This window comes from Gekko japonicus, unplaced genomic scaffold, assembly GCF_001447785.1.
Source record: "Gekko japonicus isolate JY-2015 unplaced genomic scaffold, Gekko_japonicus_V1.1 scaffold1695, whole genome shotgun sequence".
Classification (NCBI taxonomy): Eukaryota; Metazoa; Chordata; class Lepidosauria; order Squamata; family Gekkonidae; genus Gekko; species Gekko japonicus.
The window spans coordinates 2,305-19,346 of NW_015160263.1; the positions used below are offsets into that span (position 1 = coordinate 2,305).

Below are 17,042 nucleotides of genomic sequence, written 5' to 3' on the forward strand. Positions count from 1 at the left end.
GCCCCTGCTCGCTCCGCTAGCCTACCCTGGAGCTCGTTGCCCTCGCGATATTTAGTAGGAGCGGTTTGGAGACTGAACTAGCAGTCCTGCCTACTGCTGGATGCGGAATCTCTCTCGGAAGGAACAGCGTAAGCATGTGGTAGTGTGCCCTAGGTGTAAAATTAGTTGTTTAAGAAATGTAATACAACGCCTTTCACCCCAATACTCAAAGAAGACATCTGGGCAGGTGTGAAACCTTGGCGTCAGGATGTTTCATTGAAGTGCTGATCAAGGCCGGGCATCCTCTTTGTGAAACAAATGTCCATTTGACAGGAAATGCCAATGTAGAACAAAGCATGGATGTGTTGTACCTGATCCCAAACGATTCAGCAATGGGGGCTGTCTCTGCTCAAGTTGTTGTTTCTTACTGCTCACAATAATGGAGGTGTGTGCTTCTTCATCAGGCTAATAACTGTGTACAGAAACCTTATTCACGTATAAGGCTTGTGCAAGTACCTTCTATGTGTTACATCACAACAGGTGACTTGAAATATACAGTTCTTTGAGCCTATATGTGTGTGTGCACAGCCCATTGTGTGTGTAGCAACAAATATATAGATCATAAAACAAAAAAATCAATTTCATTCCTTAACAGCTGAACGGGCCTGTGTGGTCGGTGACCTTCTGGTGGTGGCTGTCCAGGCCGGAGGAGGAGTGGGTGCCGGAGCTGCTGAGCTACGGGCTGCGCGGTGGCGGTGGTGCTGGGGTGCACCTTCCGCATGCCCTACGGGCGATACTCGTCAGCGCTGTTGGGCGGCTCGGCACCGGCCCGCCTGACCTGGGTGGTGCAGGAGGCACCCTCCTTCCTCCTGCTGCTCCTCCTCGTCCCCCACAGCGACGGCGCCCAGCTCCATCGCTGGCCCAACCGCATCCTCCTGGCCCTCTTCCTCGCCCACTATGCCTACAGGTGCTCCTGCCCCACCAAGATTATTTATGTGTTATTATTGGAGTTACTCCGCAGGAAGCCCTCCCTCACCAGGCCCCGGGGGGCTCTCCCCTGAGTACTCCACATTTGCAAGGTGCCTGGGCATGTGAGCTACTGGCATTTCTGAGCTAGTGGCATTGCGGGGGGGGGGACGGTGCACTGCAAAATAAGCTGGGGCCAGTCCTGATAGGAACTCTTGGTCTGGGGCAAGAGATACTCTGTATTCTTGGTGCTTGGGGGGGGCACCAGTGGGAGGGCTTCTAGTGTCCTGGCCCCACCTGTGAATCTCCTGATGGTACCTGGTATTTTTGGCCATTGTATGACAGAATGTTGGACTGGATGGGCCACTGGCCTGATGCAACATTGGCTTCTCTTATGATCTTATGTTCTTAATTAAGTCCTTGGAATGGAGACCACTGAGGAAGTCCAGGTTGCTATGAAGAGGCAGGTATTGGCAGATCACCTCTAAATGTCTCTTGCCTTGAAAACTCAACAGGGCTGCCATAAATCGGCTGTGACTTGACAGCACTTTTCACCACTATGGAAGAGGAAATGGTTACTCTGCACCTTTCCAAAGAAAGTGCTTAATTCCTCACACTATGTACATTAGGGGTTTATCAAAAATACGTGGTATTTTGCACCATTCAAGTGCTGTGATATTGTGAACACATGAGGGTGCCTTATACTTGCTCTATACTGATGATCCACATTTGCTGAGTTGTTCACACAGGGGGAACACATGGAGAAAACACACGTGCATATGCAGGGATCAGTGATGCTGCTTTCTAAACATTGCAGATCATGGAGAGAGAGAGAACATACCTGTAGCTGACAGTGTGGAGCATGAAACGAAAATGTATCCATGGAAGAGCTACAGCTTAAAAATGCCTGTCCTCTCCTGCAAGTCATAGAGTCATAGAATTATACAGTTGGAAGGGATCTCCAGGTTAGTAGCGATAAGCATTTCCCTGGGCATGTAAGAAAGGGTCAAGAACTAAACACCGAGGCAACCCTTCCTGCCCTCCCTCTCATGATCTGCCCAAGCTCACAGAATCTGCATTGCTGTCAGATGGCCATCTAGCCTCTGTTTGAAAACCTTCAAAGGAAAGCCCCCCCCCTCCCAAGGAAGCCTGTTCCACTGAGGAACTGCTCTAACACTGATATTAAGGGCACTTCCCACTGAGGGAACCAACAACAGATATGTCTGGGTAGATCTTAGTGTATCCACAAGTCTATACCAGGAGAGACAGACCTTAAGTTTAAACGACATTTTGGAAAACACACAATGAAGGAGGAGGAGCCTGGATTTATCCCCCGCCTGTCAGCTAGCTGCCATTTTTGTGTCTTCTGTCCTTCCCCGTTCCCGCTTGCTCGCAGCTCCGCAGCTTGCAGTAAACATGCCAGGGAGACTGTGGGAGCTAGACGCCGTTATCAGTCTGGCCTTGTGAGGTAGGGCTTGTGGTTCACTTTTGGTGTGAAACTTTCTGCTCTCAGGAAACCCTGCGACTCTCTCGCTCATTATGTAATCTTCATTTGCTTAGCCATTTGCCTTGCCCAGCTATATAATGGGATGTTCCCGCCTTCTAGTTATTCCTAAAAATAATCCTGTGGATATGATACCAGTTTTGTAATCTAATAAAACATAATGATTCTTAGGAAACGTGTGTAAAGAGTTACTTGCTGTGGAACCTGACACCGCCCTTCACTACCCAAAGGAGTCTCAGAGTGGCTTACGATTTCCTTTCCCTTACCCTCCCCACAACAGACACTTTCCCTCTAAGCTGAATTAGTGTGAGCTAGCTCACAGTTTTTTAGCCTCTGGCTCACACATTTTTATCTTCGCTCAGGAAGGAGGGCTCCAGAACAAACTAATTAATGCAGCAAACAAATCGATCACTCACAACTTTAATGCCAGTAGCTCACAAAGATTTTTTGCTCACAAGCCTCCACAGCTTAGATGGAACATTGCCTGTGAGGTAGGTGGGGCTGAGAGAGCTCTCCCAAGAACTGCCCTTGAGAGAACAGGTCTGAAAGAACTTGTGTCTGATCCAAGGTCACCCAGCTGGCTCCATGTGGAGGAGGGGGGAATCAAACTCAGTTCTCCCAGATTAAAGTCCGCGCTCCTAACCACTACACCAAACGGGATCTCAATGCTATCCTAAGCACTAATCTGAGCTCACTGATTTCAGTGGGCAGTTCTCTACTTAGGATTGCACATGGGATCCCCAAAAGTGAAGTTTGTCCATAATACTGAGAAGAGACTCAGCAATCCTCCTTGGGCTACCTATTAAGAAGAGGCTGTGACTGAGGGAATTTTAAACTTCTACCTTTCTCCTATTCCTACTGCAGATGCTGTTCTAAGAAGGAGGGGTTTCTTTCTTCAAAGGGGCACATTGTGCACTGGAATTCATAGGACTATTTTAACTGGGGCAAGTGATGCTCTGTATTCTTGGTGGGGGGTTTTTTTTGGGGGGGGACCAGTGGGAAGGCTTCTAGTGCCCTGGCCCCACTGGTGGACCTCCCGATGGCACCTGGTATTTTTGGCCACTGTGTGGCAGAGTGTTGTACTGGATGGGCCACTGGCCTGAGCCAACATTGGCTTCTCTTATGTTGTTATGTTCTTAACTGCAAAAATAAGAAACTGAAAGAGTGCAAACAGTGAAAATAGTGCATCTCTCCCCACCCTCACAACCCCTTCTGCCTCAACTCCAGAGAAGCTCCTTTACTGCGAAGGGGAAATTTACAGTGGGTTGTTTCAAGGATTCCATAGGAAAGGAGAGCAGGGTGGCAAAGAGGGCGAGGGATGAAGAAAGGAAAGATCATGTCACCAGCCACATCAGAAACCACACCTCCAAGCCAGGTGAGCCAACAGCTCTACTTCAATCATTCACAAGGTTTGTGTCGCTATTGCAATACGAGCTCCTAAAAATCACCATAAACAAACATTTTGCAAAAAAAACCCATGGGATGCCAGTGGGGAAAAGTGAGGAATTACAACAGTTCAAGGAGAAAATCCCGTGGGTTCATACCAAGGCACCGTGTAAATGGTACCAAGCCAGTAAAAAGGTTGCCCTGCATACGACAGCTGAAGGTGTGTCCCGACTCCCAAGCAGAATACAGGGTAGATTTTCTCATCAGAGAAACTGGTTGTAAGTACCGTGGTAAATAAATTATTATCAACGTAAAAAACTACCAGACCTTTTGCATAGTCCAGAAAGACCTTGATGTTCCCCACCTTGAAGGCTGGGTGAAAAAGGGAGGGATATGGGCAGTCACCCACACAATTTCCTATAAGCCAAGGCATGCAGTTCAAGTCAGGAACAAAGTTACTGCTGTACACAGACTCTCTGACCAACCCTAACGACCAGACTTCACCTGCCATCACCCACACCTCCCACCAGTGTTGTCCAGAGGTGAATCCCTCATGGCCTCGCACGCAGGCACGGGCATGATATATGTCTTGGAAGCGAGGTATATTTTGCGGTAGAGAATCCAGCTTTACACTCTTCTGATCAGGATAAATGATGAGTCCAGAAGAAGCTGAGTCTCGGTCGAGAATCACATTGGCTGCAGGGGAGGAGACAGAGACACATAAATGTGCATAGCAATGCTCTGTGTGTGTGTGGTGGAGCGAAAAGTCACAAAGCGGACTCTGACGGCTCTTCTGCAATCTGCACTGTCATTTCTGTGGCTGGTGCCGTTATTGCTTTGTTTTGTTTTTCTTTTCCGCACGTGTTTTGCTCCCTCCGGTGGTCAATTCAATATTACATTGATGTGTGTCTGGCATAAAAACCTGCAGTTTAAATCTGCGGGGAGATAACACCAGACACACAGAGGTGTAATACTGAATCAACCACTAGAGGGAGAAAAACACTTGCAAAAACCCCAAAACACTCCCCCCCCACAAACACATACACATAAGGACACACAAGCAACAAAAATGAGAGTGCGGAAGAGCCCCAAGCCAAAGGCAGGAAGACATTTGTTGCTAGCAACAGCTGGCAGAAGGCAAGGGTGGTCTTGTTTTTGTTTTGTTTTTTAAAAAACTCTATTAGGATATCACAATAAGTAAACTTATAGTTCATATAACAAGTTATTTCATATCCTTTTTTCTTCCACATACCCCCCCTACTGACTTCCCACAGTGCTCAAACTTCCAATTCTCTCTTAGTTCACCCCCTTTCCCAATTCTTTAATATTATATATTTATTACAGGTAACGTATCTCTTTATCTCTAGATCTATATATGTTTAAACTTAATCTACATAACTCTCCGTCTTAATTGTCTAAGCAAAATAAATTGTTTTTAACATCCCAATATTTCTCCATATAATCTTTGAAGTCCTTCCAGTCTGCAAAAAAGTCTTCTGCTTCTTGATTTTTAAGCTTTCTTGTCATTTTGTCCATTTCAACCATAAAAAGTAACTTTTTTAACCACTCCCAAATATCAGGAGTTTTTTCTTGCTTCCAACATTGAGCGTACGTCATTCTAGCAGTTGTAATCATATACCACATTAAAGTCCGTTTTGCAATATTAACTTCTTCCATTCTAAGTCTCAGAAGAAACACTTCCGGTTCCTTCTTAATTTTGCATTTCATGATTTTTTCCACCTCTGAATGGACCTCGGCCCAGAAACCTTTTGCTTTTTCACATGTCCACCACATATGGTAAAAAGAACCTTCTGTTTTCTTACATTTCCAACATTTGTTTGATAGATTGCTACTTATATTTGCTATCTTTTGGTGGTCTTGTTTTTGAGTCACTCTTGTCAGGTGATTCAATAGGCCAAGTGAGGGTGGAGTGTTGGTGGAGGGGGAGGAGATTGGATTTATACCCCGCCCTTCACTCAGAGTCTCAGAGCAGCTTACAAACTCCTTTCCCTTCCCTTCCCCACAACAGACACCCTGTGAGGTAGGTGGGGCTGAGAGCTCTCCCAGAACTGCCCTTGAGAGAACAACTCTGACAGAACTATGGCTTGCCCAAGGTCATCCAGCCAGGTGCAAGTGGAGGAGTGGGGAATCAAACCCGCATCCCCCAGATTAGAGTCCGCGCACTTAACCACTACACTAAACTGTTGGTGGGAAACAAACCAGGACTAACCCTGGATACTGTTTTTGTACACAATTGGATACTACAATTAAGACTAATGGGTTAATAAACCAGTGTCATATCCCACTTTAGGGAATTCAAGCTAGCCAAAGTGAGCATGGGTGGCACAGACTTGGAGGATCAATTAACTGGTTACATTTGAGTCCAGCAGCACCTTAAATACAACAACATACACAGAATGCACCCCACAGTCCTAAACTGTGCCCTCCCCCTTCAGAGGTTATAAACTTTGTGGATCACACAAGACAGCTCCCTCCTCCCATCTTTGTTGTATCTTCTTTTCCTCTCAAATGGACATTAGGGTTGCTCCTTTAAGGCCCCGGTCACACAAGCGGGATAATCCGCAGGGGACGGGAGGCTTTTTGAGCCGGAGCAAAAAGACGCACGGTAGCGCAATCTCACCTTCCCCCGAGGCTCTGTGCCCAAGCCTCCGGCAGCCGATCTCACCACGTGAAGTAACACAGCAGCAAGGCATTTGTGCGCATGCATGGGACGCCGACGGGCGGTGGCTGCGACGGGCTACCACCGCTTCCTGATCAGACGCCCGAACGCGCCGCACATTATCGGGAAACTAGTACAGGGTTCCCGGTAGCTTTTAAATCTGTGTCATCGGGCCGAAGCTTCGGGTTAGAGATGGGAGTGCAACGTTTCCCTGATGTTCAGGTATGATCGCGCAGCTTTAATCGGCAGGCAAGCCGTCCCTTCCGCGGGGCAATTCGCTGTGTGAAGGGGACCTAACAGAGGCTGAATGGGATGTTATTTGCCAGTTGATGTCATTTGCCTTCATACCATGAAATGTTTCACTTGGCCATTTCCACCCATTAAGCTTTTGTTAAAGAGACAAGCCCCCTTCCCCCCTCAGGGCAATTTTTCTGGGGGAACACGCTGGAACAGAGTTCCGGAACCTCTTTGACAAAATTCTTTTAAAAATGTTTAAAAGCTCATGAGTTTTCTGTATACAGATTGAAAACTTAATTTCCCTCTTGAGAGTTTTCGCACCTGTTGTTTTTTTTTTAAGGAGGGGGTAGCCCTGGCAGCCCTACTGAACATTTAACTGCCTTCAGCATCCCATGAATATTGGGGCCCTGTGAGCATTGTTGAGAGAGGGACTGATTTTGCTGTTTATGGATTTATATCTGTTGACACACACACTATATGAACTGTGCACACACATGTATACCCGTAGGCATAGAGAAAGCTGCTTGCATTACCTACTGTGAGAGATTTCACATAGAGGACACTTGCCTGCATTTTATGTTAATGAGGTTTGCACACATTCAGCTCAAGAGCCTTATGGGAAAGAGAAGCACATTTTAGCCATTGTTAGCAGAAACGACAACTAAGGAGAAGTAACTCCACCATTGCTGAAGGACTTGATGTCACGCAGTATATGGATCTGATCTGCATCTGAATTGCCATTTCCTGTTGGAAGGTGCCTGGTTTGCCTGGGAAAGCCAAGATCTATCTACACATCAAGGGAGATACAGGATGCCAGGACTTCACATCTGACCAGATGACTTTCCATGAGTTAGAGTGTAGAGTTTCAAATATTGCCTAACCCCTAAGGTACCTGCCACTTTCTGCATGCACCAATGAGTGTAGCTATGGGATGGACTTGTAGATAGGTGGGTTTACAGAATGGCAAGGTTGCCACCCACCTGGAGATTCAACTACAAAAAGCAGGGACCATGTGATGGGTCTTTGCTAGCCGCAATCCCCTTGAACAACCCCTGTCTTCTTTCATCCCCTAAAGCCCAGCTTTCTATCAAACAACCCTATTGTCTATTTCTGATATCTTGGTGTGCGCAGCCAAAGAGGTTCACGCCTTGCTGGCTGGTTCTAGCAGGTGTGAATTAGAAACATCCCTAGGTCTTATTTTCTCACCTCTCAATTCTTCATCGCATCAGACAGGGCTTCAGGAAAGATAAGTATGAACGGCCCCTGTCACACGGGCAGGAAACTGCAGAGGAGAAGTGTGGCTGTTTGCCCCGGGGCAAACTAACATGCAGTAAAGCGATCAGACCTACTGTGGAGGTTCTGTGGAGGTACTGTGGAGCTTCCGTGGGTAGGGAGAGGTGCCGATCACAACACACGCCTGCGCGCAATGAAGAAGCGCACGGCGAACTGGTGTTCTTTTTTTGTGTACACTACGAATGCGCATGCTCCGTTGGGTTTGTGTGCGCATCCACGGAGACTTGGGGGGGAAAAAACCCTTTTCCGCAAGGGGACATGGGCGGGCGCCGGATGCCACCGGAAACGCGATCAGACGCCCGCCCTTGCCCCGCAGTTTCTGGAAACTAGTACCTCCAAGGTACTAGTTTTTTGCTGCGCTTTTTCGGCAGGAAGCCTCAGTTGTGCCACGGAAGCGCTACGCTTCCCAGATGTGCTGGTGAGATCGCGACCAGAAACTCCGTATCTCTTGCGTGGCTAATGTTGCGTGTGACCGCAGCCAACGTATACCAACCTACCTCCTAAGTAAAGGAGAAACTATTTTTATATTTCTGTATTCTAAAGGAACTTGATTGCTAGTGTGAGTGTTTTGTGTGTATGTGATTTTGATATTATTCAGTAAAAGACAAATTGTTTTGGAAAATACCAGTCTTGTCTCTTTCACTGGGACCTACCTGGGGTGGATTCGGACCTCCGTAAACTTTGGCAAGAACTCACGTTAAATTTAGTTGCCATCTGCTGTACATAAAGCAGTTTGGCTAACAGCATGCTTCCATATGCTATCAGGAGGCTTTTTGAAGTTTATTTTATTTCTGTTTTAATTTAAACATTTCCCCCCCTGCATCCCTAGGGAAATCCTTGAGGCATGCTGAAACCTCCATCTCGCCACTGGCTGCATAATAAACATGGGATCAACCATGTTTATAATTAGAAGAGGAAACTGGCTGCTGTTTTATTATTTTTTTAAAAAAATAGTGCTGGATATTGGTTTAATTGCTGCTATGTCTTTTCCTTTTTTGCTTAATTGCTTTTCTTGGGCTTTATTATTACACCTTTTCTATTTTTAATGGTGAGCTGCTTTGAAGACTCTAAAATGTTCTGAATAAATGAAATAACTTTTAAACATGTGCTGAATTCTCCCATTCAAGGGACTCTAAAATTATGCTTAATTTTAGCACCCAAAATAGAGTTTACAGAAGTGATCCCCAGACTTCAAAAGGGAATTAGATAAGCATATGGAGCAGAGGTCCATCAGTGGCTATTAGCCAGCCACAAGGTATAGATAGGGGCTCTGGGGCAAGTGATGCTCTGTCTTCTTGGTGCTTGGGGGGGGGTCAAGAGTGGGAGGGCTTCTAACGTGCTGGCCCCACTGGTGGACCCCCTGATGGCACTGGTATTTCTGGCCACTGTGTGACACAGAGTGTTGGACTGGATGGGCCTTTGGCCTGATCCAACATTGGCGTCTCTTATGTTCTTATGACTCATTGAACAGAAAACTTACCATATGAGAAGGTTTGAAACGGAGTACAGAGCCCTCGTTCTGGGACCTTTTCTTCCACAAATGTTGAGATTTTTGAAGTCTGGTTTTTCCATAGGCCTTCAGGTTCTTTCAATGTATGATTGCACTGAGAACCTTTGAATCAATGAGAGTGGAGAGTATTTCACATGAACCAAATGGAATATCGACATGTGTTTCTGTAGCAGTTAACTAGGAGTACCAGGCCTCAGTTCTATCATTCACACTTTGTTTTTGTGCAGAAGTATTGTTCCTACTCCCCCCCCCACACACACAAAAGGATATGATTTCCAGCTTCTGTGCCCTATGCCACTCAAAGCAGCACCAGGATTTTTTTTTTAATGGCTGCCAGGGAGCTGGTGTGATGTCACTTCCAGGGAAAACCTGGAAGTGAAATCCACCATTTTTAGCAATCACTTGAAACTATGGTTTCACCATAATTTTTCTGGCAACTTCTAGGAAGATGTGGCACCACTTCCAGTTTCCCTGGAAGTGAAATCATACTGTTGCTGCCGGCTGTTCCTCCATGTCCCTGCTCCTCGGGCTCTCACTGGAGACCAAAGACCAAGTACTTCTGAGCATGTGCAGAGTGCCCTTCCTTTGTGTAGAAAATTATTCCTGCTTGCTTAGAGAACATCCGGTGCCTTACATTTCACTTTCCACTTGCTTGCCTCGATAGTGGGTTCCCTATATTAACATATTAAGCTGACTTATACTGAACCAGGTGATTGGTCCCTCAGTAGGGATGGGTATGAACTGGCTCACAAACTAAAGTTCATCATGAATTTTGGCTGGCCCGTGGTTCACAAAACAATGTTTGTGAACTGAAGAGCCACCACGAATTTTTATGCAGTTTGTGGTGGTTCATGAAGAGCAGAAAGCAGTGGTTTAAATGGCTTGGGGCCATTTAAACCCCTGCTTTCTGCTCTGTTTGGTTTAAATGGCTTTCCCACACAGCTGACTCTGAAATGCTGTTGACCTTGTCCCAGGCGGTTTCTTAGCTAGCATGATGCTGAGGTAAGTGAGCTAAGGATTTGCCCACAAACCTTCTCTGCGGCCTTCCTGTGCACCCTTGTCTCACACACTCGCTTGCAAGTGCTCCACCTCCTGTGCTCCTAGCTACCTGGGTGGCCTAGCATGGGCGGGGATAAGTGTGTGGATGGTGACAATCACAGCTGTGGCACTCCCAGCTGCAGAAACCTGCCAGCACCATTGAGGAAAGTGGCATGTAGGTGCAGGCCCATAGCTATAGTGGGGCATTTTGAGACCATGCCCCCTCACCCGTGAGCCACGCCCCACCATCCACACCCCTGACCCATGCCCTACCACCCCCGCCCAAAAGGCCGGCTAGTGTACGAGTGCCGGCTGCACTTGTTTTCCTTGCTACATGTGGCTCTCTGCTGGGAGGGGTGTCATGAGCAGGCAGGGGGAAGGATGCACAGGCAGGTGGGGGGGTGTGGGTGGGGGCAGGAAGGGAGGAGTTAGTAGGGGTCCTGGAGGTGGGATAGGAGGGAAGGCCCCCCCCCTGAGCTCATCAGAACTTGGATCCAGCCCTGTACCGAAGGGTAACCATACTCAGGGGTCATTTCCTGTGGGAGCGCACAGGAGCAGAGCTCCGGCAGTAAGGAGCCCAGGGGGCGGGCACATGCAACAAGCCCCGCCCCCTGCTCCCAGCAGCCCTCATGAGGAGCAAGAAGCAGCCAGGTAAATTGCAGAGGCCCCCCCCCCGCCTTCAGGTACAAGCTCTCCCTCCTCTGTGAGGGCAGATCTGTGTATTCCCCCCACCCATAGCTATCAATTCAAAACAGTCCAGTGGAGCCTGAGCGGTGGATGTTGCCTTCTGACACACTTCTGGTGAGGTCAGGGGCTGTGGCATATGCAAATAAGTTATGCTAATAAGTTATTCTACTGAGCTCCTGCACCTCTTTTTATATGAAATGACCCCTGACCATACTGATGAACCTGACTGTGACTACTGGAGTTGGGCCTGCTTTCCCAAGAGTGTAAGCTTATGCCCCCCAAAATCTTGTTGGCCTGTAAGGTGCTACTGCACTCGAATCTAGCTGTTCTGCTGCAGGACAACGCAGCTACCCTCTGAAAACTCTTTTTGGAGTCGTGCATCAAAACATCTAGACCGAATGGTTATGTGTATTTCCGTCTGTTACCTTAACAACAAATGCTGACTGTTGCCTTTTTTATCCATTACTCAACCGCCATTTATCTGTTACTCAATCACAATCACTCAATACATTATTTGGAAGGAAGTGGTGAAACTATCTTTCTTCAGAAATTCTTTCTTCTTGGAGTACTTCAGTCAAGCTTCATTAGCTTGTAGAATGGAAACCTCATCTAAGAATATGCTTCACTGATTTGTTTCCTAAAAGCTTCCTTCAATCAAGCTCAAAGAAATACTAGGAATATCACATATCTGGGTGTGTTCGTAAAAAAAAAGCTGAAGGCTCGTGCAGCCTCAATTTGTCTTGGGCAGGGGTAGTTTCATAGAAAAAGAGCTAGGGGAACTCATTAGCATAACTCATTAGCATATGCCACACCCCCTGACATCAGGGGCCCAGCGGTGGACCTGCAAGGCCAGCGGGAGTGCGGGGAAGCCCCACCAAGGCCCTCCCTGGCCCCAGGCAGGCAGGGGTAAGGAGAGGCGTGGAGGAAGCAACTTACCCTCCCTCTTCTCCTGCCTCCTCCTGGCTGAATGAGGGCCAGAAGAGGGGCGGCCAAAAGCAAGGGGCGGGGCATCGTGTGCCCCGCCCCCTCACACCTCACCCGGGGGAACTGCGATCCCTCACGATCCCCCCCGAAATGACCTCTGGTCTTGGGGATGTTTTTCAGCAAGAAGAGAAGAAGGAGAGAGAGATTGGATTTATACCCCACCCTTCACTATCCAAGGGAGTCTCAGAACGGCTTACAAACTCCTTCCCCTTTCCCTCCCCACAACAGACGCCCTGTGAGGTAGGTGGGGCTGAGAGAGCTCTGACAGAAACTGCTGTGGTGCCCTGGCACGGATGGACGGGTCCTCCCCGCCCCCAGACGCCATTTCCGAGAGTCGTCCCTGACTCCCAGGGGAACGGAGGCCTCAGAAATGGGGGTTGGGCTCCCAGGTTTCGTCACCATGGCTAGCCCTTATACCCCCCCTGCACAAGTCTTTGGGAGGTGTTTGCCGGGTTGTCTCTCTCTCCGACCTCGGGCCTGCATGCTCCCTGGTCGCAACCAGGCTGTGTTCTTCCTCCCCGGCCTCCTTCCATGTTCCCCTTTTATATCCTCCCCCCAGCTGACCCTCGTCCCATTGGACACCAAGGTGTCAATCAAGCATGGTCCCGCCTTCGTATAAAGGCTCAGACGCCCAGCCGGTCTCCCCGAGGCCAGCCCTCCGGCCCCAAACCTGGGGGCACGCCCGACGACGGAGAGGTTGCGCCGCAGTCCGGCACCTCCCCCAAGCTCGATCCTCCCCCTCCCAGCCCGGCATCGCCACCTGGCTCTCCGGCCCAGGGCCCTCGTGTGCTGCGGTGAGTGGGGGTTGTGAGGCAGAGGGTGGGGGTTCTCGGGAGAGGCCCGGGACGTCAGGACCGGGACAACTGCTCTTTTTCAAGGACAACTTCTTATCAGAACTACGGCTTGCCCAAGGTCATCCAGCCAGGTACAAGTGGAGGAGTGAAGAATCAAACCCGGTTCTCCCAGATTAGAGTCTGCGCACTTAACCACTACACCAAACTGGCAAGCCAGTTCTGCAGCAGTGGGATCAGCTGCCTCAGGAGGTGGTGAGCTCCCCCTCACTGGCAGTCTTTAAGCAGCATCTGGGCAAACACTTGTCAGGGATGCCATAGGCTGATCAGAGCAAGGGGTTGGACTGGGTGGCCAGTAGGGCCCCTATCAACTCTGTGATTCTATGATTCTGTGTGCTAGGGCAGGGGATTTAATCCATCACCCTCCACTCAGTTTTGCTGTTAGGAAAAATGTATTCTTTGAAAATAATATAACTTCTATTAGACATATTATGGGCATGTTTTAAAATGTCAGGTGATACGGTTTCCAAAGAATTAAAACATTTTAAATCAATTGCATTGATTTTCCTCTGGATCTAAACCTCCTGGATCTCCTGCCTACAGATTGGACCCAATGGAGTGTTTCCATGGACAGAAGGATTCTCATCCATGGAGCACAACTTCCTGGGCTCTCCCTCCGATTGCAGCCTTGATGGTTTCCTGTATGTGTCTAAGTAGCTGGGCTCCATGTTAGTGGTAAACAGAATGGGGGGGGGATGTTGTTGAACTAAAGAAACTCCTAGGAGAAACTCAGACACCTCCAAATGCCTGTGGGTGAGCGCAAGAAAAAGTAATTTGTATTAAAAACAAATCATTAAGTACCATTGAAAGTGAGGGCAAGACAGTTTTACCTTTGGGTATACATATATATTTTTAAAATAAAGATTAACAGAATATCTAAGGATGTTTGTAAACATCTGAGGATGTTTTGGCCCTGGCCTCAGCCTGGTGGAACTCTCTGCCAAATGACATCCGTGCCCTGTCTGGCCTACTAAAGTTTTTCAGGGCTTGTGAGGCAGAGATGTTCCGCCAGGCCTTTGGGTGAGGTGAGCGATGGTGGTTCCTCACATCCGCCCGGCACACCTTCCCCCCCCCCCCATTACTGAACGCTAGGTATGCCATCTTGTTCTTAAAAAGTTTTCAAATACTTATGTTTGAATATTTTTAATATTGAATTGTTATGGCTTTAATTGGTTTTATAATGTGTTGAATTATTCTGTTGTAAACTGCCCTGAGCCCCGTGTAAGCGAGAAGGGCGGTTGAGAAATCTAATGAAATAAATAAATAAATACCATTTGGTCTATTGACAACAATCACACATTATACTGGAAGGCCCTTTAACATGTGTATTCATGTTCTTGGTAAGGAATAGGGATGCTAGGCCCTGCCTGGCAACCTGGGTTGCCAACCTCCAAGTGGTGGCTGGAGTAGGGTTGCCATACCTACCTGTTGCTGCAGCGGGGGACTCCCAGCTGGGTCCTGGAGTGCGTATGTGAAGTGCGCATGCGCCACAACCACGTCACCCAGAAGTGATGCGATCATGCCGGGCACGCTGGGGGCGGGGCCACGACCATCTGAGGGAAAACAATAGCCGTTTCCCTCGGATGACCGTGGCCCCGCCCCCAGCGTACCCGGTGTGGTCACGTCACTTCCGGGTGACGTGCATGTCGTGTACTTTGGGGGTGGGGTACACATCGTGTACTTTGGCCGTGCTACACCTGCTCCATGCTCAGAAGATGACCAAAAAAAAACCCCTCCAGGGTCCCCAATTGCTTCCTGAGCCCAAAATGGTGATCAGCATTTCCCTGGGCATGTAAGAAAGGGCCACAAGAACTAAGCACTGATGCTACCCTTCCTGCTAGGGTTGACAAGTCCCAAAAACTCACCGGCGGGGGAGGCTCGTGGGGCTCCGGGAGCCATCTCCTGACGCACGCGAAGCGTGGGCGCGCCACTAGCACGTCAACGGAAGTGACAGTCCTACCTGTTGCTCCAAAGCGGGGGTTTACCTGCCCAATGTTCCCTCTAAGCTGTGGAGTCTTGTGAGCAAAAATTCTACTTTGTGAGCTACTGGCATTAAAGTTGTGAGCAAGCGATTTGGCTACTGCATAAATTAGTTTGCTCTGGAGCCATCCTTCCTGAGCTGAGACGAAAATGTGTGAGCCAGAGGCTAACAAACTGTGAGCTAGCTCACACTAACTCAGCTTAGAGGGAACACTGCCTGCCACCTGCCCCCACTTGGCAGACCTACTTCCTGCCCTCCCTCTCATGATCTGCCTAAATTCACATAATCATCATGTGAGATTGTTTCTCAACCTGACTTAGTAAGAATTTTACCTGACAAAATGATAACAGTCACAACCAGCTTCAGGGTAAGGCTTCCCAGCATCAAAACCCCCAGGATGATTTTCCACCGGTGGATCTTCAAAGAAGAGGCTGTGGAATTAATGTTCATGCTGAAATGGTGACAATGGAGAACAACACTAACTTTAACACCCCCTCTGGATCCAGTGGTGCAGTTAGCTGGGTTTAGAGTCTGGACTTTATGGTCTTATACTCCCCTCTCTTTAGATGATGCGGGGAAACACTGCTTGCAAGCACTGATGGCTGGTAATCAAAAGTGGCTAGGGATAAAAGCCTAACAACAGGATAAATTCTAATGGGTTACAATATGTTAAATTAACAAAGCTTTCATGCATTCCAATGTAAATAATGTTTAAAAGTCCATTAAGACCTAATGTGTTCAGCCACACAGCCTTCCTCAGTGGTAAAAAGGTAAAGGTTCCCTTGCTCGAAAGCCAGTCGAATCCGACTCTAGGGTTGCGGTGCTCATCTCCGTTTCCAAGCCGAAGAGCCAGCGCTGTCCGAAGACGTTTCCATTGTCATGTGGCCGGCATGACTCAACACCAAGGCACACGGAATGCTGTTACCTTCCCACTGAAGTGTTACCTATTTATCTACTTGCAATTTCTTGCTTTCGAACTGCTAGGTTGGCAGGAGCTGGAACTAGAGACAGGAGCTCACTCCGTCACGCAGCACACTCAGGTCTCGAACTGCTGAACGACTGACCTTCCACAGCCTGCTGTTCAGCATCTTAACCACTTGAGCCACCGCAGCTCCTTCCTCAGTGGTAAAAATTATTAAAATACACATCATGAAGTAAAATTATTAAAAATACAAAATACAGCATCTCTGGCCTAAGCTTTAAAACACACACAAGAAGTAGGGCCGGTTCCTGCCCTTCCCGCCCTTAATTTAAACCCATTATTTTGAGTCCTATCCTCTGCTGTCAACAGCAGGAACAGCTCCCTGCCCTCCTCTAAGTGACAGCCCTTCAAATGCTTAAAGAGAGCAATCATGTCCCCCCTCCCCCTCGACCTTCTCCAGACTAAACATTCCCAAGTCCCTCAGCCTTTCCTCATGGGGGCTTGGTCTCCAGGCCCTGTGAATCATAATGAAGGGAATGAAGGTACCTTGAGTCCCATCAGAAGGTGGTGTGTGAAGCTCCTTTCTTCTCCTGAGCCCAGGATCTTTCTGTGAATCTCTGCCTTCCATGTTCACACTCCAACAACTCCTGAGAGACTAGAATTTTCAAGAATGAGGATCCCAAGAATTACTTAAATAATGTGAGAACAAAGCTTGCGTCCAGCAGCACCTTTAAGACCAACAAAGTTTTATCCATGGTAAAAGCTTTCATGTGCAAGCACACTTCCTCAGATACAGTGGAACAAAACCTCCTCATTACTTATAGGGGGTGGGGTGGGAGTTGTCAGGAAGGGCCATATAGAGTCAAGATGCATAAGTACTGGGTGCTTATAGCTGAGATAGGATGTACGAAAGAAACAACATGAGTTTGCAAAATGCCACCGGAAGATTTTGCAAGACTGGCACATGTGCCAACTTCTTCCGCTCAAATACTTTTATCTGTTTATTTTATTTAAAACTTTTTAA

General features: G+C 48.0%; 1 protein-coding gene across 1 annotated transcript; it reads right to left on the bottom strand.

Moving 5' to 3' along the window:
• Nucleotides 1-3,531: 3,531 nt before the first annotated feature.
• LOC107113607 (ohanin-like protein) lies at nucleotides 3,532-16,757 on the bottom strand. The gene is made up of 4 exons (XM_015414955.1): nucleotides 16,565-16,757; nucleotides 15,429-15,527; nucleotides 9,526-9,657; nucleotides 3,532-4,531 (listed from the first exon to the last, which is right to left on the bottom strand). Exons 1-4 carry the CDS (start codon nucleotides 16,644-16,646, stop codon nucleotides 3,966-3,968), a joined length of 879 nt encoding a protein of 292 aa, XP_015270441.1. The 5' UTR covers nucleotides 16,647-16,757; the 3' UTR covers nucleotides 3,532-3,965.
• Between the last annotated feature and the right edge of the window lie 285 nt (nucleotides 16,758-17,042).

Bases quoted from the DNA above. Each gene is read 5' to 3' on its own strand.
- LOC107113607 (XM_015414955.1), bottom strand. From the start codon at position 16,646: ATGGAAGGCAGAGATTCACAGAAAGATCCTGGGCTCAGGAGAAGAAAG. The intron at 15,528-16,564 runs GTACCTTCATTC...TTAATTCCACAG, and splicing joins ACCTTCTGATGGGACTCAAG to CCTCTTCTTTGAAGATCCAC. The intron at 9,658-15,428 runs GTAAAATTCTTA...ATTGATTCAAAG, and splicing joins GACTGTTATCATTTTGTCAG to GTTCTCAGTGCAATCATACA.